Genomic DNA, 27,673 nt, shown 5'->3' with positions numbered 1-27,673 from the left:
CGAGAATTATTTATTAAATTGCCCATTAGTTGAATTTTATTAACGTCTGCCCCAACATCACAGCAAAGTAAAACAGTAATTATACAGAGTATTATTTAAAATATTTACGAAATTAACCATTATTTGTATTTTATCAACATCTACCCCAATGCCAAACCCTCACAGTAAATTAAAAACAGTAATACTGAGTATTATAAATACTATTTATTAAAATTACCCTTTAAAATGTATTTTATTACCGGACTTCTACACCAACCCAAACAGTAATGTAAAACATTAATTATTGTGAGTATCCGCAGCTGTATCTCTTCTAGGTCAGCGCTCATGGAATAAGAGTTCACAGACTTCATTAATTAATTTCATATAGATATGAATAGACTATTTCCATTTGTTTTTCAGGTCCGAATAATGTGATTTAATTAGACTTTACTAAAACAGTTTACTATCAGATTACCGCTTCAGTGCAGTCCATGGTTCAGCGTAGTTTCCTGTTCTGAGCCCTCAGCGACGCCTGCAGGAGGAGCAGAGAAGCGCCAGGACTGGAGGCTTTTACGTTCTTAATTTAGTTCCCCATAGCAGATCTTTCATCTTCTTTCGTTTTAATTATTAGTACTAAATACATAAAGCTGAAATAAAACCAAATCCATAAAATAAAATATTTTACACATCAATCTTCCTTTCTGCGCATGCGCTTCTTCGTCATCTATCATTCCCGCCGTTATAATGGACAGCCTCAGGTAACATTTCCTTATGAAAACCCTCATCTGATCAGAGTAATTGTTTGTAATATACGATAATTAATTGGTTTGCTAAATTTTAATGGCTTAGACGCCTTTTGCTGACGCTAGTTTTAACAAGTTTAACCGCATTTGAGGTATTACAGATAGAATCAGCCGTTAATGAGAGACGGAGATTCTGAATGCGGTTCCTCATTTATTCCTCCGTCATTCACAGTAAATTGATGAATTATGAACTCATAATGAGCTCACAGATCTGTGTTTGTTCAGTCAGCAGGATTTTCCTCTGAAAGATGCGCTTCAGGAGCTTCTACAGCAGGGGGAGGCGCGCGCACAGCAGATCAGTGACGCGCAGCGCGCTCTACACACACTGCAGGTGCACGCGCACACAACATACACATTAACACACATACAAAATCACACACACACACAAACATTTGTTTCACTATATCAGTGAGGACGTTTCAAAGACCTAAAGTTCCTAATGTTGTTCTTTACTATGGCGGCTTAAGAAAAGAAGGGGGGGAGGGGGGGTTTGTCGCTAGGACACTTCATATCACTTTGGTCATTTTGCTAGTAGCATGCTAATTCATTCTAGAACCATGCTAATATATGTTAGCAACTGCCTAGCAACTACTCAGAACATCTTAGCAACCGCCTAGCAACACCTTACCAACCGCTTAACAACACCTTAGCAGCCATCTAGCAATGCCTTAGCAACCACCTAGCAACAGTACAGAACACCCTAGCAACATCTTAGCAACCACTCAGAACACACCAACAACCACCTAACAACACCCTATCAACCACCTATTAACACCTTAGCAACAACTTTGGTACGCCTTTACAACCACCCAGAACATCATATCAAAACCTTAGCAACCGTCTAGCTACATCGCAGTAACCACTAAAAACAGCCTAGCAACCACCTAGCAACATTTTAGCAAACACCTATCAACATCTAAGCAACCACTTAGAACACTCTAGCAACCACCAACCAACACCTTAGCAACAATCGTGCAACACTTTATCAACCACCTAGCAACACCTTAGCAACAACCAAGAACAACTTAGCAACCACTTAGCAATGCCTTAACTACCACCCAGAACACTCTAGCAACATCTTAGCAAACACTCAAAACACCCCAGCAACCACATAAAATACCATAGCAACTACTCAGAACACTCTAGCAACCGCATAGCAACATCTTAACAACTACCTGGAAAACCCTAGCAACTGCCTAAACCACTTAGAACATCTTAGCAACTGCCTAGTGACCACTCAAAATGCCCTAGCAACCGGCTAGCAACACCTAAGCAACCACTCAGACCACCCTAGAAACCATTGAGAACACCTTATTACTTAGCAACCACTCAGAACCCCCTATCAACAGCCTAGCAAGAGACATGCTAATCTATATGTAGTCATCACTGTATAAACTGAATGAAGCTCTTTGAGTGACCTAACCCTTTCAGTGTTCACCGATGTCTGCGCAGGACTCTCTGGAGGTGATGGAGCGGAGCCGCGAGTCCGTCTGTTCTCAGGTCAGACTGAAGCAGAAGATGCTGACGGCGCTGCACTGCGATGCGGAGACGCTTCAGTGCAGCATCATGCAGCTGCAGGTGCAGACTCAGAGCGCAGCCATGCAGAACCTGCAGCTCAGAGCCCAAATGCAGGATCAGCAGGAGCAGCGGCGCTCACAGCTGCAGGAGTTCAGCTCGTACCGCAGCCGCCTGCAGGCCTTCAGGTGCGCCGTGAGCCCACAGCAGAGCCCCGCACACGTCTGCGAGGAGCTGCAAATGAAGATGCAGGAGATCCGCAGACTCACACACACTCTGGAGGAGATGAAGAGGCAGCATGCAGACAGCAGATCCGGCCTGCACACACAGGTCTCACACACTCCACACACACACACACACACACACACACACAGCTTTCTGCTGGGAGACCTCTGTCTTCTTGACGAGATTAAATGTGTAATGTGTAGTGACGCTGACAACAGCGGTGCAGATCCAAATGCAGGGTTTATTAGCAGGAATGGTCAGGTAAGCAACCGTCAACACAGGAGCAAACAGATGTACACGGGCAAGAGTCGTGGTCAAAAACAGGCAGATGGTCAAATGGCAGGCAGCAGACAACGTAAAACAAACAAAACAAAGCAAGGTTCAAACACGGCAGGCAAGGCAAGCAAACCGCGTGGTAATATGCAGTTCACTATAACAGGACTCAGCAATGAGTGTGTGAAAGTGAGCCGTATATATATGTGTGTGTAATCAGTGCATGAGCAGCATCAGCTGTGGGAGTGTAATCAATGGAGACTTGGAGCAGGTGTGTGTGTGGGTTGCATGACTGAAGCTTGTAGTCCATATACCAGCAGAATTGTAGTTCTCGGTAGTCTGCATGGACTAGATCGCTGGTGACTGACAAGATGTATTTATCATGATGTACGCAGCGTTGTGGTTAATGCTAAGCGATGGAGCTAGATTTTGGGGAGTGACGCAATACTGTAATGCTTTACTTTCAGAATTAACTTTCCTCAACACTTCATATATCTATAAAAGCTGCCAAAAAGCTCATTTTTAACAGGTATAACAAAAAACAAAACACTTAGTATTTAATATGAGGGTAAAGCACAAGAGCCAACACTTTACAATGAAGTTGTAAAGTTCTCAATTACAGTGAGAAATAGCCGTATTATAGTTATATTAATAGGGATGTCCCAATCAGGTGTTTTTGCCCTTGCGATTTTGAGTGTCCGCCGATACTGAAACCTGATCCAATACTTCTATAATACAAAAATAAAGAAGAGTGCAGAAACAGATCCAGGATGTTCCTTATTTGTTCACCTTATTTTAATATTTAACACCTCTGTTAACAAGCAGAGCACTTCTGTGAGGACGCTTCAACAATCAACTAATAAATAACATCCATTCTTCACTCTTGGACTTCAGCGCATTAGTAAATCTAATATAAGAACAAACAGCACCTACAATTACATTCCCCAGCAGTAGGGTTGTCGCAATACCATTAGTTCATATTATGATACCAAGCAGTGTTGTAATACTGTAATTCACAACTCAAATTATAAAGAAAATACTGTATTTAATGTTATAATAGGCTTACTTTAATGCAGCTCATAATTCCCTTGTTATTGAAACTGTATTATTTGCACGTCACTCCACCTAAAGTGTACTCATTGTTTTTGTTTATTTTGTAGATAACCGACCAGCTAAAATACAGTAAAATAAAGACACAAATTATCCAGAACGAAATTTGCTACAAATAAAGAGCTTTTTTCCAGCAAAATTAGGCGATATGAGGTGCTCACAAAGTGTTTCAGTGTTTCCTGTTGATATTTTGGGCTTTTCATCATTCATTTTTCATCATTCAACAATCCAAAGCAATTGAAATGTCTCGGTTGTTGTAGCTGATAAATCATATTGACAGCACAAATGAACCGATTCAGATGTGTGTTCAAACTGAAGCGTTAGAAAACGTGCAGTAGGCTATCATAAGAGGTGCGAATTCTACACAGTTTTACAATCTTAGAGAGCTTCAGAGACTATTAAAATAAAATGGTCTATTGTTGCACAAACGTGTCAGCATTTTAGAGACTTTTCCACATGCAAAATGATCTATTGTAGATAAAGCATTAATGACGATAAAGCATTGTACTGTTTACAAACTGCAGTGGCACCTAGGCATGGGCCGGTATAAGACTGACGGTATGATAACCTTGGTTAAAAATATCACAGTTTCACGCTATTGTGTTCACTGGTTTAAATTATCTATATTTTTTAAATGTCTTGGTAAAAAACAAAAACTTTTTCCCTTTTGAACTCCCTTTTGAATTAAAGGTATAGTTCACCCAAAAATGAAATGAATTTACTCCCTCTTGTTTCAAACCTTGAGTTTCTATCTTCTGTTGAACACAAAGAAAGATATTTTGAAGAATGTTGGAAACCTGTAACTATTGACTTCCATACAATGCGTTTTCCTGCAATGCAAGTCAATGGTTACAGGTTTTCAGCATTCTTCAAAATATCTTCTTTTGTGTCCAACAGAGAAATGAAACTCATAAACGTTTATAAGCACTTGAAAGTGAGTAAATAGTGACTGCATTTAGAGTTCTTGGTGAACTGACCCTTTAATGAACAAAAATATTCAATGTGGTTGGCCAGATTAATACATGAAAAGCCCTGTTTCAGACACCGCTGATCTATGAGGTGCTGTGTTGAACATCACTAATACAATTATCTGCATATTCTTCAAAACCACTGTAAAAGCGCGAGTAATAAACAATTGCTGACTGTGTTTTGATGTCAGTCCTGTGCAGGACAGTGGCGCGTCCAGAAAATTTTCTTAGGGGTGGCCAGAAGAGGCGCACCAAATCTTGGGGTGGCAAACAAAAAAAATAATGAATTCAGTGTAATGTTATATTTTTGTTTCTGGTAAATGCAATAATGCAGTTTTTATTCATTTAATTAATTCTACTTGAAATATTGCAATTTATTCTTTGAAATAATTCAGAAAGTACATGGTCAAACCAAATAAAAATCTATGTTTAGTTTAAGAACACTTTTCATATACTGTATAAATAACTTCTTTTTTTACGTGCCTTTATTGTACATCATACGAGATATGCCATGTCTAAAATTAATGAAGATTAATGAGTTTATTATTCCCAGTGATGGGTTGCTGCTGGAAGGGCATCCGCTGTGTAAAAATGTGCTAGATAAGTTGGCGGTTCATTCTGCTGTGGCGACCCTGGATTAATAAAGGGACTAAGCCGAAAAGAAAATGAATGAAAGAATAATGAGTTTATTAATAACCCAAACAAATGAACAAACTGAACAAAAGGCATTACTATACACACTCACTATACCTAATAATATTATTTATCCATATTGCTTTTTGAACCATTTTATTAATGCAGCTTCTTCTATTGATATACTGTAGCTTAAGGTAAATATTAAATAGCCATTGCTGTCTATTGAAGGTGTGTGCGTGCTGTCAAGGACGATCAGGGAGGGTAGTGGCGGTTTAGTTTAAATGACACCCTGGCAAACCACCCTATACACCCCACCTCCCTTGAATTGTTAGATTTGTTATTCAATAAATATAACAAATTATTTATATGTATTCTAAATAAATACAATTAATATTAATATACAATTATTATTCTAAATAAATAACAGAAATCAGTCCTAAACATTACTGGAAAACAACAACTGGAGTGATATGCCAACATCACTTAAGAAAACTTTTGCATGAAAATTAATTATGACAATTCTAAAGAATATTAAAAATGTATTATAGAATTATCTGTGGTCTTAGACCAGATCATGGCTGAGAAATCATGTTATGAAGTCTTACCTCCCTGACTCATTATCCCTCATTTCTGCTTTAAAGGCATGCTTAGTGAAAGTAACATCATCATCATCATCATCATCATATTATATAAACTTTAGTCGACTTTCAAAACTCGCTGCGTGCCGACACCTCTGCACAAAAGACTGTTACTCCGTTTTACGGCGCATGAGCGGTGCCTATTATGTCGGCGTGCATGCAAACAACCAACCGGGATTCACACAGGAGTGCGTGATGCGTCAGTTTGCTTTCACCAGCATTGAACCAGAGGGGGAGAGCTACGTCAGTAACACCAACAATAAATTAGTGACTGCATTTTATTTATTTATTTATTTAAATATTGAGACTTTATAAGTTCATTTAAATCAATAATGTCAACCGCAAAATTATATTGGGGTGGCCACAGGGGTGGCCAGAGTTTACTGAGGGGTGGCCGTGGAGGCGCCCCTGGTGCAGGACCACCATCACCATATCGTGAGTTACTGAATATCAGCGCATGTTTAATGACCACTCACACACACCCGTTTCCATCTTCAGGAGGACATCGAGTTTCTGAAGACGAGGATTAATGAAGCCAGACAGACCATGAAGGACAGCAGAGCTCATCTGGACAACGAGAAACACACACACACACAGCTGAGGAGAGAGATCGAGGTACACACACACACACACACACACACACACAGCTGAGGAGAGAGATCGAGGTACACACACACACACACAGCTGAGGAGAGAGATCGAGGTACACGCTCAAACACACACACACACACACACACAGCTGAGGAGAGAGATCGAGGTACACACACACACACACACAGCTGAGGAGAGAGATCGAGGTACACGCTCAAACACACACACAGCTGAGGAGAGAGATCGAGGTACACACTCAAACACACACACACACAGCTGAGGAGAGAGATCGAGGTACACGCTCAAACACACACACACACACACACACACACACAGCTGAGGAGAGAGATTGATGTACACTTTCATTTATTCATACAGCATTAACCCTTCAGATGGACCTGTGCTTATATGGAGTGTGTTCAGTGGAGTAAAACAGCAGATTATAGTGTGTGTGTGTGTGTGTGCAGAAATACACTGTGTTTACTGTGTTCTGACAGCTGAGGGGGTGACTTTAAGTTTCAGACATATCAACGGCGATACGAGACGATATAAGAGAAGAGCTTTAAATGTCATTTATACTGTTGATCACGGTCAGAAACTCACAGCACCTGTAAGTGGTTGATGTTGAGCTGTTCTCAGAGCAGTTTTGCTCATCTCTCAGATCCAGAGGCGCCGGTGTGAAGCCATCCAGAAGCGTCTGCGCTGTCAGCTGAAGAAGACTCAGTCCAGCCAGCGGCGTCTGCGCAGCGACGTCACACACATGCAGAAGCAGCTGGAGGATCTGCGGCGTCTGGAGGAGCGATAAACACACTACAGCCTTACCTTACCTCTGATCTAATGCACACCAGCAGGTAAAACACGAGCACACCACAGCCTTACCCACATTTAAAGCATGCACATTACAGTTAGACAGATCAGCGTTCAGATTCAGTGTTCAGTCAGAGTGTGTGTTTGGAGGATCTGTTCAATAAATGAGCACACTCACAAACAGATGCTGCTCCGTTTCACACTTTCCTACTCAGAGTTTGTCTCGTTTCCAGTCTAAATATCTTCATTCACTCATTTTCCTTCAGCTGAGTCCCTTTATCCATCAGGGGTCGCCACAGCGGAATGAACCGCCAACTATTCCAGCATATGTTTAACACAGCGGATGCCTTTCAAGCTGCAACCCAGTACTGGGAAACATCCATACACACTCATACACTACGGCCAGTATAGTTGATCAGTTCCCCTATAGCGCATGTGTTTGGACTGTGGGGGAAACCGGAGCACCCGAGGGAACCCACACCAACACGGGGAGAACATGCAAACTCCACCTTCTTGCTGTGAGGCAACAGTGCTGACCACTGAGCCACCATATCACCCGCATCTAAAAATCAAGAGATCTAAAGTAAGGATATCTGTATTCTGGTGTCTCTAATACAGTGATAACATTCACATTCAGAACATTTAAACCTGATATAAACATTTACTTAGTTGAGTAATGATCAAGTCAAACATCTTGTACAGAAAGCCCATATCAGAGCGCTACAGGAGACCGTTAATGCTGCGTTCACATGGGGCGTCAGAGTCAACTGTTCCCATTCACTATGAGTGTGTGATGTCAAGCATTGCTGAACTGAACTCTGTGAAGCGTCAGCCAATCAGATCACTTCATGCAAATTCCCCAGCTCACACAGTAGCTGATTAAGGACTTGTTTCATTGGCTGATGCTGCTATGATGATCGCGTCAGCCTCACCTGCAGACACGGCCTCCATCAAGCGCTGACGCTGAAGCCCCGTGTGAATCAGGCGTAACTCCTCTAAGTAACCCAGAGGCAGTGAAGAACGGCAGCAGGACACCGGTGCTCATTTCCTGCTCATTTATTAAAGTCACTGTGCAGCTGTTGAGTGCAACTGTACAACGTCACATGTTTAAAGGAAACATGCACATACTGTGAGGTCAAAGGTCACGATCATCGGCGGACTGACATGTGACCAGAGCGATGGACTGTAAGGCAAATAACTTAATCTGAGCAGAACTCCTTCATCACGTGTGTGTGTGTGTGTGTGTGTGTGTGTGTGTTGAGCTCCAGCGCATGTCTTTACACAAATGAGTCCCAGAGTCCTGACAGCTCTCGTCATCGCTCGCTCTTACTCACACGCGTCTCCTCTTCAGAAAAACAAGTCAAGCTTCTCCTTAAAGCACGCTGAATGCTCCGCTGACAGGGCCAGCTAAAGAAACCTGTTCAGATTATTTATTGAACACGCTGCAGATTATTCAGCTTTGCTTTAAAGAGACACTTGTGCAATGTGGACAGTTTCTGAAAAACACACATTCATATTTACAAATACAGCAAGAGGAAAACCAACAGTGAAAATAAAAGCCAAACCAATAAAACCAGTAACAAAACATAACAGATACAGCGCTGTCAGACCATTAACCACATCCAGATTAAAGCCTGTATTTACATAATATACACATGTGCACTGTGATTATTTATCTATATATGTAGAATTACACACACACACTGTACAGAAAACACTATATTATATATATAGGGAGTATACAATAGATACTTTTATTCTGGATGTGATTCATCGCGATTGTTCGTCAGCACTAATAAAAACTAGAGCTGTCGAACAGTTCATCACATCCAGGATAAACGTTTGTATTTCTATAATGCCTATATTTATGTGTATATATATATATATAAATACACACACTCTCTGTGCATAAATGTTTCCCAGGGTTGGGTTGCAGCTGGAAGGGCATCCGCTGCGTAAAACATATGCTGGAATAGTTGGTGGTTCATTCCACTGTGGTGACCCCTGATTAATAAAGGGACTCAGCTGAAATGAAAGAATGTGCATAAATGTCTATAAGGAATATATTTACATATATATTTATATATAGTTTCATTCATTTTCTTTTCGGCTTAGTCCCTTTATTCATCAGGGGTCGCCACAGTGGAATGAACCACCAACTATTCCAGCATATGTTTTACGCAGCGGATGCCCTTTCAGCTGCAACCCTGTACTGGGAAACACCCATGCACACTCATTCACACACACACTCATACACTACGGTCAGTGTAGTTGATCAGTTCCCCTATAGCGCATGTGTTTGGACTGTGGGGGAAACCGGAGCACCCGGAGGAAACCCACGCCAACACTGGGAGAACATGCAAACTCCACACAGAAACACCAACTGACCAAGCCGAGACTCAAACCAGCGACCTTCTTGCTTTGCTACCCACTGCGCCACCGTGCAGCCCCTATATATAATTTGTCTTGTATATATATATTAGCACAGTCATGCACACATTCATACAGACAGGAACACACCGCGTCTGCACTGTATGACTATATTAGGTGAATATCAACTCTTATTCTGGATGTGATTATTGGTTTGACAGCACTAATAAACACATGTGGCACCGGCTCAGACTGACGGCACGCGGGTCCCTCAGCATGCGGGACGTGACCAGACAGAGGAATCACCTCCGGGTGGGTCAGTGCTGATTGTCTGATGCGTTACAGAAGCAGCGTGGAGCAGTGCGGTGTGCGGATCACAGGTCAGGCGGTGGGTCCGGGGCCCGGGGCCGTGGGGAGGGTGGGCGGTGCTCCGGAGGTGGGAGAGCCGCTCTGTGTCTGCGTCTGCGTCTGGAACTGCAGCAGCTGCTCGGGGCTGGACAGGTTCTTCAGCAGAGCGTTCTCCTGCTCCAGCTGACTGTTCCTCTCCATCAGCTCCTTAATCTGCTCCTTCAGCACCTCCACCTCCTCACGCACCGCGTACATCAGGTGGCTCTTCACCAGGTCCTGCCACACACACACACACACACACACACACACACACACACACACACACACACACACACACACACATCATAGTTAGTTTCTGTCAACACTAAAGAGGATATTTTGAAACATGTTGGAAGCCGGTAACCATTGACTTCCATTGTAGGATAACTGCAATATACTGGAAGTCAATGGTTACCGGCTTCAAATTATTCACATTTTGGGTCCAACAGAAAAAAGGAAAAAAAAAAAAAAAAACTCAATTTGGAAATTAGTAAATGATGATGATTTTGTGTGTGTGTGTGTGTGTGTGTGTGTGTGTGTGTGTGTGTGTGTGATCATCCGATGAGAACAGAGAGAACACAATGTTCTTCATCCAGAGGGTGGAGCTGCTCTCATACACAAAGCATCAGAGTCAGCGCTCGCCTAGCAACAGCAGCACCCACACACACACACACACACACACACACACACACACACGCACAATGCATGGACATATCAACACACCCTGCACATATGCGCGCACACACACACGCACACACACACACACACACACACAAATACATAGACACACATACACATGTACACACACATACACATGCACACACGCAAAGACACGCATACACACCAGCATGCCACGCACACACACACATGCACACAGATTCATACACTCATAACCACTGCATACACAACCACTATATACAAATACACACTTCAAGTCACATTGCATAGACACTCAAACTCACACACACACACACACACACACACACACACACACACACACACACACACACACACACACACACACACACACACAATAACTCAATTGAATATGGATATAATAGGAAACGTCAGGGAAATAATACAGCAGGTGTGCAGTGTCGGTGCTGTTCTGCATATCCTCAAGAGCAGGGTTCTGCAGGGTTCACCAAGTTACATTAAAGACCTTTCTAAGACCATCATGAATGAACATTTACACTTATACAGGACTAAATGCTGAGGACTCTTTTCAAATATCCCAGTTGGGAAAGATTTTTACCTGCACTATCAATAAAATGATTAGAATTTACTACATTTAATAAGACGATAATAATAATGTAATAATAAAAGTATGTGTCAGGTCAGTGTCCTCAGCAGGAAATAAATGGAGAACTTTAGACAAATGTTACTGTAAGGAAAGTGCTCAAAACATTATGGTGAGTTAAGTTATTTGGTTGGATGAGCATATATTGTTGTATAATAATGGCCAGACTGCATAGCTCTACAGGAACAAAGCAAAATGAAGACCTGTACAAAAGACTCAAGACCAACACAACACAATATTTCACCACATTTAGGACTTTTTAAGGCCTAAAATTTAGCTTTAGAGATTTAAGACTTTCTAAACCCCGCGGATACCCTGTCAAGAGCAGGAGAGATCATTCCAGCAGCTCTCTGACTCATAATAATCAGATTAATGTGCATTTCAGACAATTTATGAAGGAGAACTAACAGAGTTAATCAAGCACAGCAGACGCTTCATATCATTCACATCTAATACACACGGCTTATTCATTCATCTGTCAACGCCATATCAGCAGCGCTGGCTATATTCATGCTAATACTTGTATGAAATATTCAATATACCATTTACAATCATAGTTTGTTAATAATCATTCACTGTCCAAATAATATATACACAATTAAACAACAACAGCTCATGCAGGCTGCTTCAGTTTGATCAATGATGAATGTTGTAAAACTGAACACTTGCCTACATTCTCATATATCCTTTAATATATATACACATATTCTAATAAACTGTTTTATCATCTTAACACTCATACAGATAGGGGTTTCTTCTCCTTTTAGTAAATATGCATGTCTTGAGTGGTCAATGCTACATGTCATAACTGAATAAACAGATGCCACTATATAGTGTATAAGTGTGCACTGTGCAGCCGATACACCGTCACTGTCCTGATGTGTGACTGTAATGGAGGAATAATCTTTTGTCAGGCTGCTGTGATCAATCATTATGCTGAAAAGCACTATATAAGCAGTAAACTTGAGCTGAGTTGAATATTGAGTGTGTTATTAATGTCATCAGAGGTGTGTGCAGTAGAGCCACTAGTGGATTTAACCAATAGGAAGACATGTGGTTACACCTATACATCATCACAGATTATATCAGATTTTGAATAGTGAGGAGCGAACCAATACAATTCTGATGTAATTATTACATTAGTGCAAAACAAAGACAGCTAAACAATGAAATAAAAACACAAAGGGTTCATGTTAGAATTGTGTATTAGGCTGGAATTGCTCAGAGACCCCACTAATCCACAAATCACCCCATTAATTACTGTACAGGATACAGATATCATATAATAAAGACAAAACACAGTGATGAGACTCACCATGGCTTGCTCGATCTTGTTGTCTATGGCCACAACACTGGCTCCTGAGGAACTGTGGGAAATACAGAAGAACACACACACACACACACACACACATTCACTGCATCAGATCAGACAGGAGGAGGAGGAGGAGGACAGGGCTGTTCCTCTGCACATCATCATTATTCATATTAATATCTGCATCTAATATAATATCTATCTATATATAGACAGACACCACAACACTCGCTGCACACAAACACTCAAATACACACACTGCATACACACTCTCATATGCAAACACACACACACAGCATATAGACACACTCATGTTCAAATACACACAGACATCACAAACACACACACAACCACTGCAAACAAACACTCATCAACACACACATACACAGTTACTAGCTACACAAAACACCACACACACTGCATTCTGGCATAAAGAAATAAACACACACACACACACACACACACATCAATCGTTCATTCAGTGCATGATATCAGATCAGACAGCAGAGAATAAACGCAGGCAGAGGACAGGGCTGCACATGATGATGATGATGATGATGATGATGATCCCCCCGGTGCTCCACATTCACCTGCTCTGCGGGCTGAGCGGACTCGAGCTCTCCAGAACCGACGACAGAACCGAGATGGAGAAACTCCGGAAAACACCGACATCCATCGGGAGACCGAAACACGGACAGTCCATCGCGTCGAGCTCACATTCTCGCTCGAGTGTGCGTGCGTGTGTGTGTGTGTGTGTTATCCGCTTGAACACCTGCTCGACACAAAGCCTCCGAGCGGAGCAGCGCAGACAACCAGAGCTCAGCGCACGGCGACACGCTATTGGTTGACAGGCGAGTCATTCGACTAATATATGCACAACCACGCCCACATACGAGCTCAGCCGACAGCAGGGGGCGCTGACTACAATAAACAGATAAACGATGAGAGCACAGTCTAGAAGGGATACAGCTGCGGATCATTTCAATAATAATTCATATTTATACATTACTGTGGGTTCAGTTTAAGGGTAGACGTTAATAAAATACAATGATTGGATAATTTAATAAATAATACTCTGTATAATTACTGTTCTTACATCAGTGTGAGGATTTGGGTTTAAGGTAGACATTAATAAAACACAATAAAATGATGATTTAATGAGGTGGTCCACTATGATATCATATTTTAAACTGTAGTTAATGTGTAATGTTGCTGTGTGGACATAAACAACATCAAACAAGTGTAAGATGCTTAAACTCCAATGCAAAGGGAGGCATTGGCTTTAGCTTTGCAAAGCCTACAGCGAACAAATTTGTGGACTACATATAAATACATCCGGGCTAATGAGATCACAAACGGTCCAGGTTACACGTATTAACTGCGCACACACCTCGAGCAGCAAAGGGGCGTGGCCAAAGACGCATTAGTAGAGGAAGGAAAGTGCCGTCCAAACGCTGCTATTTCCATGGATCTGACTCTGTTTGGCCTTCCAAAGAGAGAAGTGCTCACAGTTTAATTTAATTATGTTCCAGAATATTATAAAAGAGATACAGCTCTCTGTGCAAAACATTTTACATAGGACAGCTTCCACAACTGCTCAGTTAAGTGCTGGATTCAGTCTACGACAAAAGAACAGTCGTGGATATATGATGGTCACTCCCATGTACACTCCGTAGCTGTATTAAATGAAGGGAAAATATGTGAACAAACAACGTGATTTAATACAAATGAATCACGAACACACATTGTTTAGCACCCCATAAACACAATCAAACCTTGAAGAAACATTGTGGAGCATCCCTTTAATAAAGAATAATGCTCTGTATTATGATTATTGCACATTACTGTGAGGTTAGAGTTAGAGTCGGCCTTAATAAAATACTTAACACTTATTTAATAAATAATGCTGACAGTTTTATATTAATGAGATGGTTTGTGTAGAGGTAGCCATTAATAACCCTAACATTAAATGTGTAATTTAATAAAAATATACATAATTCTTGCAAACGTTCGGCTGCAGCTGTATCTCTTATAGCAACACCCAACAATGAGCAAAGCGCTGACTCTCAACTAAACACAGAATTTACAATAAAACAAAGAGAAATAACATATTAACCTCCTGACTGATGAATTACGAGTCAGAACAGACCAGGGCAGTGTTTCAACAGCAGCAGAAATAACCTAAACAGTGTTTTCTCCATGTTGGAGTGTGGTGGCGTTTCCCGTCATCAAAAAAACTGAATATTTTCTCTGCTCATGACGGCTGAACACATGTAGCACACCACCGTTGTTCATCTGTTATATAACAATATCTTCATAATAATAATCATTTAAAAATGCACTTTTAGAAAGGACATATTCAGGTTCAACATGCTGACTAAAGTGCACACATGTAGACATCGTGATGCTGTTATTCACGGTGCTGTCTGCATTCAGACTGAGATCATCCGGCTGATGAGAACTAGACGCTGCATTATGAGACACCACTAAATAATAACACAATATAATATTGAACCATAGACTTTTCCCTACCTTAAATTGATTTCTAATAGCTTAAATTGAAGGAAAGAAATGCTGGCAAATTTGTAAAGATACGAGATGAAGATATTAATAGTCAAATCTGCTGAACTTCCCCTTATACTGAACCGAGTCTCTGACTGCTGCTCTGTTGACAGTCTCTCATCACGTTCATTAGTGCTGCTGTATATCACTGAATGATCGTAATCGTGTCAACAGTATATGTAGTATATCCGTCGCAGACACGCGAGATCAATTATATTAATTTATGTGTTGCTTGTTTATTAAAATGTGACCAATCAGATTTAGCCATGCTATATTTAGCCCCGCCTCCACAGTAGTTGCTGTTCTGCTATTGGCTGGAGTGAATTAACCCAGAGCTGAACATAAACACTAATGGGCGGAGTCGAGACGACAGAGGAGAATGACTACAGCCAATCAGAGTCCGCATATCTGCATATCAGGTTTACATTAATCTGAATCAGAGCATGTCATAATCACAATACTCAATATCACACAGCACTACTGTCTGAGCCAGATCTCCACACACACACACACACACACACACACACACACACACACACACACACAGACGGTCATCGTCATCATCATCAGCGCTGGTGTTTACCTGCAGAACTCCTCCAGTTCCCAGAACAGCATCTTCTCGTCTCTCTCATGGAGCCCTCGATTAAACACACCGCAAACGAGGTGATACACACACACACACACACACACAAGCACCAAACTCCAGCTGGACCCTCACAACAAAATCAGAACCAGGCCCCGACACACACACACACACAAACACGCATCACTGCGGTCACATGACCAGCTGCCGTTACATAAACCGCCAGTGCAGATTAGAGGACACAGCCAATCAGGAGCTGCGCTTCAGACACACACACACACACACACCATATGTCCATGAACATGTCAGAGTGTGTGGTGTGTGTGTGTGTACGTTTCAGAGCAAACACAGCATGAGCTCAAGCAACACACAAACAAACACACACACACACACACACACACACACAAAGACTGAGGAAAACAGAACATGTTAACAGAGGAGAGAATCTGCAGAACACACACAGAAACACACCACACGGGTGACTGGACAATCACACACGTGTGCACACACACACACACACACCATGCTTCTATAATCACCGGGAAAACAATCAAATAAGTGTGTGTGTGTGTGTGTGAGAGAGAGTGAGTGGAAGTGTAAATGAGCGAGTGAGTGTGTGTTTTTGTTTGCGAGTGAGTGTGTGTGTTTGCGAGGGAGTGTATGTGTGAGGAAGTGAGTGTGTGTGTGTGTGTGTGTATGTTTCTCAGTCATATCACAATTTCTATCACACACACACACACACACACGTAAACACTCTCCTCTGCTGTTGTGTGAGTGATGATTTAACGCTTCATTACAGTAATGAGACAGGAGAGTGTGTGTTCAGTCTCTCAGCACAATCAGCCTAATGCAGCGCTGCGGCTTTACTCTGGGTGTGTGTGTGTGTATGTGTGTGTGTGTGTGTGATCTGACTGAGTGATTGAGCAGCACATGATCTGACACCTGGAATATCAGTGTGTGTTTGTGTTCATGTCAGTGCTGATGGCCTGTCTGCTCTGATCAGTCCCTGTGTGTGTGTGTGTGTGTGTGTGTGTGTGTGTGTGTGTGTGTGTGTGCGTGCGTGTGTGTGTGAGAGTTAAGGATGTGCTGCATGACTTGCTCCCTCTTACATAACAGACACGAGAACTCCAGCCAATCAGAGCACTCTCTTACAAGACCAGCACACCTTAGCAACAGTAGTTATGTGCCCTCGGCCCTATATACAAATCTGAAGAACACACACACACACACACACACACACACACACACACACACACACAAACAGCAGAAAGTGTGGTAAAAAGAGAAAAGTGATTATAAAAGCAGAATGAGTGTGGTCTGTGTGGAGGAGATGAAGAGTTTCTCCATCCTGCAGTAAATCACGACACACACACACACACACACACTGACACCTGCAGGGCACACAAAGCACTGCAGCTCAGAACACTGACACACACATCCTAATAATATACACTCACTGGCCACTTTATTAGGTACACCTGTCCAACTGCTCAATAACACAAGTGTATAATCAGCCAATCACATGTCAGCAGCTCACTGCTTTTCAGCATGTAGACATGATCAAGACGATCTGCTGCAGGTCAGAGTGAGCATCAGAATGGGGAAGAAAAGGGATTTAAGAGACTCTGAACGTGGCATGGTTGTTGCTGCCAGACGGGCTGCTCTGAGTATTTCAGAAACTGCTGATCTACTGGGATTTTCACGCACAACCATCTCTAGGGTTTACAGAGAATGCTCCAACAAAGAGGAAATATCCAGTGAGCGGCAGTTCTGTGGGCGCAAATGCCTTGTTGATGAGGCCAGAGGTCAGAGGAGAATGGCCAGACTGGTTCCAGCTGATAGAAAGGCAACAGTAACTCAAATAAGCACTCGATACAACCGAGCTCTGCAGAAGAGCATCTCTGAACACACAACACGTCCAACCTTGAGGCGGATGGGCTACAGCAGCAGAAGACAATCATCTCAGACTGGTGTCTTGAACATGACGATGAGTTCACTGTACTCAAATGGCCTCCACAGTCACCAGAGCTCAATCCAATAGAGCAGCTTTGGGATGTGGTGGAACGGGAGATTGGCATCATGGATGTGCAGCCGACAAATCTGCAGCAGCTGTGTGATGCTATCATGACAATATGGAGCAAAATCTCTGAGGAATATTTTTCAGTAACTTGTTGAATCTCTGACATGAAGGATTAAGGCAGATCTGAAGGCGAAAGGAGTCCAACCTGGTACTAGTGAGGTGTACCTAATAAAGTGGCCGGTGAGTGTAGATCTCAGTATAAACCTTTTCTGTGAATTCAATCAGTGAATATTGACCACATGGAAAAGCACAGTTTCTCTCTGATATTAATAATAGATTGATTTAATCTAATGTAAGATTAATAGAGGATTGTTTATTGATATAAAATAAACTGCAACACTTTACAATAACATTCATTAGTTAATGCATTTACTAACATGAACTAATCATGAACAAAACATGTACAGCATTTATTAATCATAATTGAACATTTATTAATGCATTATTAAACATCCAAGTCTGTGCTTGTTAACAATAGTTAATGCACCATGAGTTAACATGAACTAACAATGAACTGCTGTATTTTCATTAACTAACATGAATAAATACTGTAGTAAATGTATTGTTCATTGTTTGTTCATGTTAGTAAATACATTAATTAACATTAACTAATGAACTTGTAAAGTGTGACCAAATAAACAATAACAAAATATAAAACTCTTTTAAAAAAATACATATTACAGCAGCCCCCCCCCCCCCCCACACACACACACACACACAACAGCAGAAACACACACACACACACACACACACACACACACACACACACAACAGCAGAAACACACATTCACTGCACTACTGTAAATGTTTCTCCACTTCACCCATAATAGTCCACATCAAACTGCTCATTTACTGCTGTAATGTGATTTACAACAGAACGCCGCTGTTCTTCTACAGACCCGTCTCTCTGCTAAAGGAATAAACACAAAGCAAAGTTACTAAAAAACTAAATAGGCAGTAATATTGTTGATTATTGCCATATTAATATTGCTTATGCATTCCCCTGTAGAAATGCTGCTGTTATTAGCTCTGTTTATGAATCGGTTGTTGATGTGCTGAGATTAAAATAAAGCACTGAGAGATTCTTCAGCTCTGATTCAGACTGAACCCCTGTGGAAACATTCAGTCTTTATTCACTCTGAGTGAGTGTAAACCTGGGCTCTGCTCTTCATACGTGGATTACTCGGTGAGCTGGATTTGGTTATGGATGATTTGACTGATCCAGGATCGTTTCGTTTTTCAAAACTCATCTGAGAGTTGTTGTCATAGCAACAGTTGTGGAGCTCAAACCTGCTCAGGAGCAGCAGCTCATGTAAACAGGATTAGATCAGGGGCCTGTTTCAGTAAGGAGGTTCAAACAACTCAGAGTTTAAACTTGAACTCTGAGTTGATTTACCGAGAGATTAAAAACTCTGAGTTTTCTGTTTCAGAACAGCTGATCTGAGTTGGGTCAATCAACTTCGAGTAGAGCAACTCAGAGTTAAGCGCGCGCACCGTGACTTTAAAAAGGCATTATCAATGGAGCGCAGACATTACGAGTGACTATGGCAATATCTTAAAAAAAAAATCACCATTTCTTTCTCCAGCTGAACTTGATGTTCTCATGCAAAGTTATAGCAAATATGAGCGTATATATTTGAAAAAAAGCAACCATCAGTGAAGAAGAGACAGTTAGCGTGGGAAAACAGCTGCTCAAGTTAATGCCTAATTTCACTTTTTAAGTATTCAAATATTTAAGTATAATAAAATAAGTAATGTAATTTGTGACGTTTATATTTTTTTCTAAACTTTTTTTTTATACATTTATTAGTTTTAAATGATTTAACAGTGCACTTGTGTGTCTGCCTTTTTTATTGATCAAGTGATAGAGGTTAATACAACATTTAGAAGGTAAGCAGTACTAAACATAATTTTTAGAAAGAATAATAATCCCATTAATCTAGTTACATGCATGTCGAAGGTGAATTTAATTTAATTATTTATTAAAAAAGGATAAGCCATTCTAGTACAGTTCTTCCCTGTGTGACTAAAATGTAGGCAATAGCTATGTTTCCATCCAAATATATTACATAAATGTATGTGCAAAACTGGAATATTGCATAAAAGATGCGAATAAAATTCCATCCAACGAGTCAAAGAGAAAAAAAATTGTCACTTTCTGATTAAACTGGCACCAAATATCAACAGTAAAAACAGAATTTACTGTGGTAGAAGAAGCTGCGTCAATTAATTCTTTATTTAGCCTAATTAATGTACTTGCGCCTCGATGTCAGAAGACAATGCTGAAACACAATGAACACGTGGGGGCGTCTGAAGAGACGCGGAGACTCACGCACCAGACGTTCGGAGGTAATTAATATACACTAATACTGAAACAGTTCAGGCATTTTAGAATGACTAAAACAATATTTAAGACGTCTTACAGTGTGCTCAGCCTGCTGGTTTGTCCATTTACACACATTCATTATCATATGATCATGACCTTTTTTAATGTACATACTGTAATTTGTTCAGTAAAAGTGTTTCCATCGTAGTTTATGTGCACATGTTCTGTCGAATAAAAGTTTATCCTACTCAGTTATGCGCGTTTTTATGCATATTTTAAAAAGTTATGTGCATCATGACGTTTCCATCAATCGTTTTTATGCACGTATCCAAAATAAGCATTAAAATAGGTGTGTGGAAACGTAAGGCTAAGACGAGAAATACCGCTTCATCTTTAAAAAAGGGGAGGAGACCGACAGAAACTCTGAGTTTAGAGAATAAAACCTGCTTCTGACCAGGTTAGATTCACAGAGTAAGTGACCACAGTAACTGACTCTGAGTTAAAGTTAACTCTCTTTCAGAAACAGGCTTGACTTACCCTGCTTTCTCCAGTTTAACAAACCTGCCGTTTTGAAACGGAAAACCCAGAGTTTCTCTCATTTCAGGGTTAAAATACTCTGAGTTTTCAGTTAACCTCCTTTCTGAAACAGGCCCCAGGTCAGTTCAAGCAAAGATAACACTGAAAATATGTACTGAATGCTGAATATCTTCTTACAGTAGCAGTGACATATACTTGGGAAAATTGTAAAATAGTAAAAAAAAAATTATATATATATTTCCCAGGGATAAGTTGCGGCTGGAAGGGCATCCACTGCGTAAAGAACGTGCTGGATAAGTTGGCAGTTCATTCCGCTGTGGCAACCCCGGATTAATAAAGGGACTAAGCCGACAAGAAAATGTATGAATATATATATATATGCTGTGTGTTTTATATATATATTCATGCATTTTATATAAATATAAAACGTATGCAATTTGCACTCCAAAATGAAAGTAAAGAAACAGTCACGGGGTGATCTGTTCTCCCCAAGGGGTTTAAAGAGAACATTTATTAATATGGACTTTTAGATACAAACGTGTACCAGGACACTTGAATAGGCGACTATAATAAAGAAAATCTGCTCTAAATGTAAAACTAAATAAACTGCTAAATACTCTTGACACGTGAAAGCTCACAACAAAGGTGGAGAGGTATTGCGCATCATATTTAACGCACCGGTTACTGGGAATTTTATGTAATTTTGCTCACATTAATTCATTCATGCATGCATTTTCTTTTCAGCTTAGTCCCTTTATTAATCTGGGGTCTCCACAGTGGAATGAACCACCAACTATTCCAGCATATGTTTTACACAGTGGATGGCCTTCCAGCTGCAACCCAGTACTGGGAAACACCCATGCACTACAGCCAGTGTAGTTGATCAGTTCCCCTATAGCGCATGTGTTTGGACTGTGGGGGAAACCGGAGCACCCGGAGGAAACCCACACCAACACGGGGAGAACATGCAAACTCCACACAGAAACACCAACTGACCCAGCCGAGACTCAAACCAGAGACCTTCTTGCTGTGAGGCAAACGTGCTAACCACTGCGCCACCGCGTCACCTCTCATGTGAATAATTGAATATTAATCAGATGATGTCATCACGCTGCTGTGCCGTCAGCCAATCGCTGCATTGCTGATCATGATTTGGAGGATGGATAGATCTGTCCTTCACAACACACACAGATCTCAGATCAGCTAAACACACATTTAATCTGACTCACAGACTTGTTTGAAGAACCAGATTAGCTCAGATCAGTTATCAAGATGAACAGATCCAGGATCTGCCGAATCCTCTTAGATCATTTAAGCGAGGTACCAAGAATGAACCCCTGATATGCAGATATGCGGACTCTGATTGGCTGTAGTCATCCTCCTCTCTCATCTCGACTCCGCCCATTAGTGTTTATGTTCAGCTCTGGGTTAATTCACTCCAGCCAATAGCAGAACAGCAACTACTGTGGAGGTGGGGCTAAATATAGCATGGCCTCATCTGATTGGTCTTATTTTAATAAACAAGCAACACATAAATGGAATATAATTGATCTCGCGTGTCTGCGATGCATATGCTACATATACAGACTATAAAGATAATTCAATGATATATTGTGCAGCACTAATGAACATGAATGTGTTTAAGAGGAAAGGCCAGAATGTGCATTAAGTAGAGGAGCAGACTCAGAATCACAGCATGTTTGGGTGTAAATTCTACCACCAGCTCATCTTACTATAAAACACAGAAACACTTGAGGCATGACACTGACAGGAAGTATGTCACATGACCACAGAGCACACATAGGTCACATGACCACCACTGGGTTTTTCCACTGCATTCACTCACACACACACACACACACACACACACCCAGACACACACACACACACACACACACACACTGTTTTGTGGGATATGCACTTGCACTTCTCTGTTGCACTCAGTACACACACTATACAGGGTAGTACGGTGTGATAGCATGCAAACACACACACACTCATACACTTACTCTGTGCTTTACATGTACACGAGTGTCTGGTGTGTGTCTAATTATTCAGTTATCTGACAGCGCTGTACATTCAAGCTCATCAGCTCAGAGTGTCCAGCATACCACCTTTACTTTTGGCTAAAATAAATGCATTATGGCGGCACGGTGGCCTCACAGCAAGAAGGTCTCTGATTTGAGTCTCAGCTGGGTCAGTGTGTGTTTGTGTGGAGTTTGCATGTTCTCCTCGTGTTGGTGTGGGTTTCCTCCGGGTGCTCCGGTTTCAGTCCAAACACATGCGCTATAGAGGAACTGACCAACTACACTGGCCGTAGTGTATGAGTGTGTGTGTTAATAAGTGTGTATGGGTGTTTCTCAGTACTGGGTTGCAGCTGGAAGGGCATCCACTGCAAAAAAAATATGCTGTAAAAGTTGTCAGTTCATTCCGCTGTGGCGACCCCTGATGAATAAAGAGACTAAGCTGAAGGAGAGTGAGTGACTGCATCATTCAGATGTCTATACTGCACTTTATCTGTCTGGATAGTGTGTAAGCATATTATCACCAATAGCTCGCTCGCTCACTCACTCACTCACTGACTCACTCACTCACTGACTCACTGACTCACTGACTCACTCACTCACTCACTCACTCACTCACACACACACACACACACACACACACACACACACACACACACACACACACACACACACACACACACACACACCACTTAATCATCTATTACAACTGTGTTTAAATCATGTGTACTGTGAAAGTCAAGCCAAATTATCCAAAGGACCCGAGCCGCATATAGGATGAGGAGCGTTCAGAAGCACATGGACACACACTGAAGACGCTACTCCACACACAGAACACTGAACCAGGGAGCCAATCACAGAGCAGAGTGTTCAAGCAGGCGGAAGTGGTGCTGTGGAGTACATTTACACCTGTGTGCTGCTGCTGTGAATCTGCCGTATCCCATCGGTCAGCACTGCAGTGATTCAGCTGATCTCACACACACACACACACACACACACACACACACACACACACACACACACACACACACCAGCTGGAAACAGTCAGCGTAACAGCAGCACAACCTGTGCAGCTCTCGCATCCACTGCTGAGTCACGGCTAAACTGCAGACACGTCACCATGACAACCAGACAGCGACCCACAACACACACACACACACACATTCCACAGATACACCAGAGCTACTGACTACACTGAACTCAGGAGGAGGACAGACAGGTGGAGAGATGACGAGACAGGAGAGATCCAGAGGACACAGAGATGGACAGACAGACAGAGATTCAGGCAGAGACAGACAGACAGTCAGACAGACAGACGGCTCTCTGAAGATGAGCATCTATATTTAGAGGCACTAGACTGACCCGACACTGACCACAACCAGAACAGCCTGAAGAAGAAGAACAGAGGAACTCATTCAAGGACAGAACTCTGGATGAAACCGCTGCAGCAACATGCAGCTGCAGGGACAAACACACACACACACACACACACACCACACACACACACTACTCACACCACACACACACACACACACACACACACCACTCACACACACACACACACACACACACACACACACAGGTCTGTTTTACTATCTTAGTGAGGACATTAGATTAGACTTCCGTTGTTTTTCTCTCAGGTTAATGATGTCTACTGCTTAACCATAACTCTACCCCTAACCCAACCCTCACACACACACCAGCACACACTGATGAACATCTGCTGGACGATTCAGAAGAACTTTTCATATCTGAGGACACGGACGCACACACACACACACACACACACACACACACACACACACACACACACACACACACACACACACACACACACGTTTCCAGATCTTGACTGGCGTGACTGAGCCAGTGAAATGTGTCTCAGCATGAATGAGATCTTTTCATTAGAGGAAGTGAGAGCTGAATGTGCTGCTGATGTCACAAAAGTCACGATCATTATCATCATCACCATCATCATCATCACCACCATCATCATCCTCCTGCAACAGGCCTGAGTGATGAGCTTCATTCCTCAAACAGGTCTGAAGTTCAGGAGACTCCCCCTCACACACAGATACAGAACTCACCTGTTCACCATCAGCACAGCCGTGACGTCACACTAACTCTTCTAGAATTCAGCGAGTGGTTATTCCTCATGTTCATTTAAATATTACTAAAATACACATGTGTGATGCAGTGAAGGGTCAGTTCACACAGACAGCGCCTTTCACCTGTTCCAAACCTTCATCACTTTCTTCTGCTAAACACTGAAGATATTTGGAGAAATGCTGGAAACCTGAAACCATCGACCGCTATAGTGCTTGTTTTCCCTACTGTGGAAGTCAGGGACTACAGCATTCTTCAAAACATCTTCTTTTGTGTTCAACAGAAGAGAAATCTCAGATTACACTGTTTTGTGTGAACTGTCACTTTAAATAAAAGCAAATATCACACACACACACACACACACACACACACACACACACACACACACACACACACACACACACACACACACACACACACAATAACCGAACTCTAGAGCTGATGGAGCAGAGCAGATTAATGCTGATTTACCTGTCTTCATCCGCACCAGCAGAGGCAGCAAACGCCGCAGCATCAGCACCAGCGCCGCCGTCCTGTCCGAGCACAGCCGCTACATCCGGTGCAGTGTGTCCAGCGAGGCCTGCCATCCCTCCAGCCGCCAGCCGAGGCAGTGCCAGCAGCGTGTGGTGCTGCAGGAGCAGGCGCTGGGCGTCCTCCAGCTGCGCCGCTGTCACATACGAGGAGGGCAGCGCCGCTCGGGGCATCATGTGGAGCAGCGGCTGCAGGTTTGAAACCACAGAAGAAGAAGATGATGATGACGAGAGCTGGGCTGAAGCCGTCTGCGGCTCCGCCGTGATCCCCATCTGGGGCCGTGGGGACACCGCAGGGAGACCTGGCATCCCGATGGGCAGCGGAGCAGCTCTGGGCGACACCGCAGTCTGAGCTGGAGGAATCTGCAGAGCGCCGGCCATCGCTGCGTATTCCCCTGGAGGAACGGCGCTCTGGGTGTTTGCAGGATAGCTGCTCTGTGCCTCGCTGTAGGGTCTCGGCGGAGCGGCCGAACTCTCCAACAGGACCGTCTGAGGGCTGGCGGTGGGCTGCAGTGTGCCCGTGCTGTACGCCTGCGGGACGTCCCCGCCGCCGCTCAGAGTGCTGCCAGAGGAGCTGCCGCTGGTGGTCTCGTGTTCCGACTGAATGATGCTCTCCACCGCCCTGTGAGCGGCTGATGTTGGGTCTCCAGGCGGAGCGTCTTTTTCATAATACTCCGTGCAGGTCCAGCGACCCTTCCGGAAGGGCTCTGAGTTAGAGTCCAGCTTCACCACCCTGAAGCGGGAGGCGGTGGTGGCTGCGGTTTGGGTGGATGGAGGATTTACAGAGACTGTGGATGAGTCTGATGGAGCTGGGGACTCTACCGGAGCTGTTTGGACAGAGCGTCCAGTTTGCGCCGGAGCCTGCAGGACAGCAGGGACCGTTGAGGACAGCGCCGTGGGTCGCCCCTGAACAGTCTTGTGGTGGTGGTGGTGATGGTGGACCCCGTTGACCAGGTACCCTGTGTGCATCACTGGCTCATTAGGCGACGTGACCCCGGGGGTTTCGCCTCCGTGCAGACTGTTGAGCGTCTCCTCGGACGAGCTGCGCTCGGGGACGCCGGTGTCCGTGGCTCTGGAGACGGACACGTCCAGGATGTCGGAGGAGGACAGGTCCTCAGTGTGTGACTCGTCCAGGTCGTCGTAGCTCTCCGTGTCGTCGGCGATGCTGTTGTTGGCGCTGGCGGACACCTGAGCGGGCAGCACGCTGGTGATCTGGAAGCCGCTCTTCTTCTTGACTTGCGTCCCAGCGCTCTGGATGCTGAGGCTGTGCGGCGGGTGGTGTGGCCCCGGGGATGAGGAGCCGGCCGGGGTCTGGTGGTCCTCTGGGGGTCCGGTGGCTCCGCTGCCCCTACGGCCCGCGAACGCTGACGGGTGGGACATCCTCCTGGCTGGCTCGCCACTGGAGTCAGCGTGATGCATCTGCTCTGATGAACACTAGTGAGGGTGTATATGTAGTGAAGTGAGCGCTGGAGCTGAGGAACACACTACAGCCCGCGCAGTGACGTCGACAGGAAAGCGCTTATAGTCCCCATCTGAAGACTCGAGCAGTGTCTCTCTGTGTTTACGGTGAATAATGCAGGCTAACGCCAGCTAGCTCCTCGTTAACGTTAGCACAGTATACACGTCAGCTGCTTAGCTGACAGCTAACTAACATGAACTCAGTGCTGACAGAACCACAGCCTCAGTGTGTGTGTGTGTGTGTGTGTGTGTGTGTGTGTGTGTGTGTGAGTGAGTCAGTTACAGCTCAAAGCCGGCTCATAAACGGACATAAACAGACGGAGATCTTCACCTCAGCGCCGCAGCCGCTCTCCGGGATCCATCATTACAGCTATCCGCGGCTCACACACACTCACTGACCGGCTTCAGGGCTCTCTCTGCTCGCAGGCCGGGCTCCAGACGCTCAAATGGCTTCATTCGCAGGTTTGCTGTCTCATCCTGTCCGTCTCATCGCTGCTGAGCGCTATTAGCACGCTAACCGACGAGCTAGCAGCTGTGGTGACGCAGGCAGGGG

The 27,673-nt window shown here is 43.3% G+C and overlaps 2 protein-coding genes and 1 long non-coding RNA gene across 17 annotated transcripts; 1 reads left to right on the top strand and 2 right to left on the bottom strand.

Annotated features, from left to right (window-relative positions):
• On the top strand, positions 1–9,119 carry ccdc122 (coiled-coil domain containing 122). The gene is made up of 5 exons (XM_087258307.1): positions 1–737; positions 1,008–1,113; positions 2,235–2,627; positions 6,646–6,762; positions 7,400–9,119. Exons 1-5 carry the CDS (start codon positions 724–726, stop codon positions 7,541–7,543), a joined length of 774 nt encoding a protein of 257 aa, XP_087114433.1. The 5' UTR covers positions 1–723; the 3' UTR covers positions 7,544–9,119.
• On the bottom strand, positions 8,587–27,673 carry zgc:65895. Of its 15 annotated transcripts, none has more exons than XR_015492579.1 (4): positions 25,604–27,673; positions 12,918–12,969; positions 9,746–10,539; positions 8,587–9,496 (listed from the first exon to the last, which is right to left on the bottom strand). XR_015492579.1 is itself a non-coding variant. In XM_087255257.1 (4 exons), exons 1-3 carry the CDS (start codon positions 27,079–27,081, stop codon positions 10,297–10,299), a joined length of 1,773 nt encoding a protein of 590 aa, XP_087111383.1. In that variant the 5' UTR covers positions 27,082–27,673; the 3' UTR covers positions 8,587–9,481; positions 10,294–10,296.
• On the bottom strand, positions 21,478–25,399 carry LOC147843724 (uncharacterized). The gene is made up of 4 exons (XR_015494442.1): positions 24,601–25,399; positions 23,684–24,532; positions 23,396–23,564; positions 21,478–21,835 (listed from the first exon to the last, which is right to left on the bottom strand). It is a non-coding gene; the product is annotated as an uncharacterized LOC147843724 (long non-coding RNA).

Source organism: Danio rerio, chromosome 6 (genome assembly GCF_052040795.2).
Source record: "Danio rerio strain M-AB ecotype USA chromosome 6, GRCz13ab, whole genome shotgun sequence".
Taxonomy (NCBI): Eukaryota; Metazoa; Chordata; class Actinopteri; order Cypriniformes; family Danionidae; genus Danio; species Danio rerio.
Note: the sequence above shows the minus strand (reverse complement) of the source record. Positions and strands in the feature narration are given on the sequence as shown.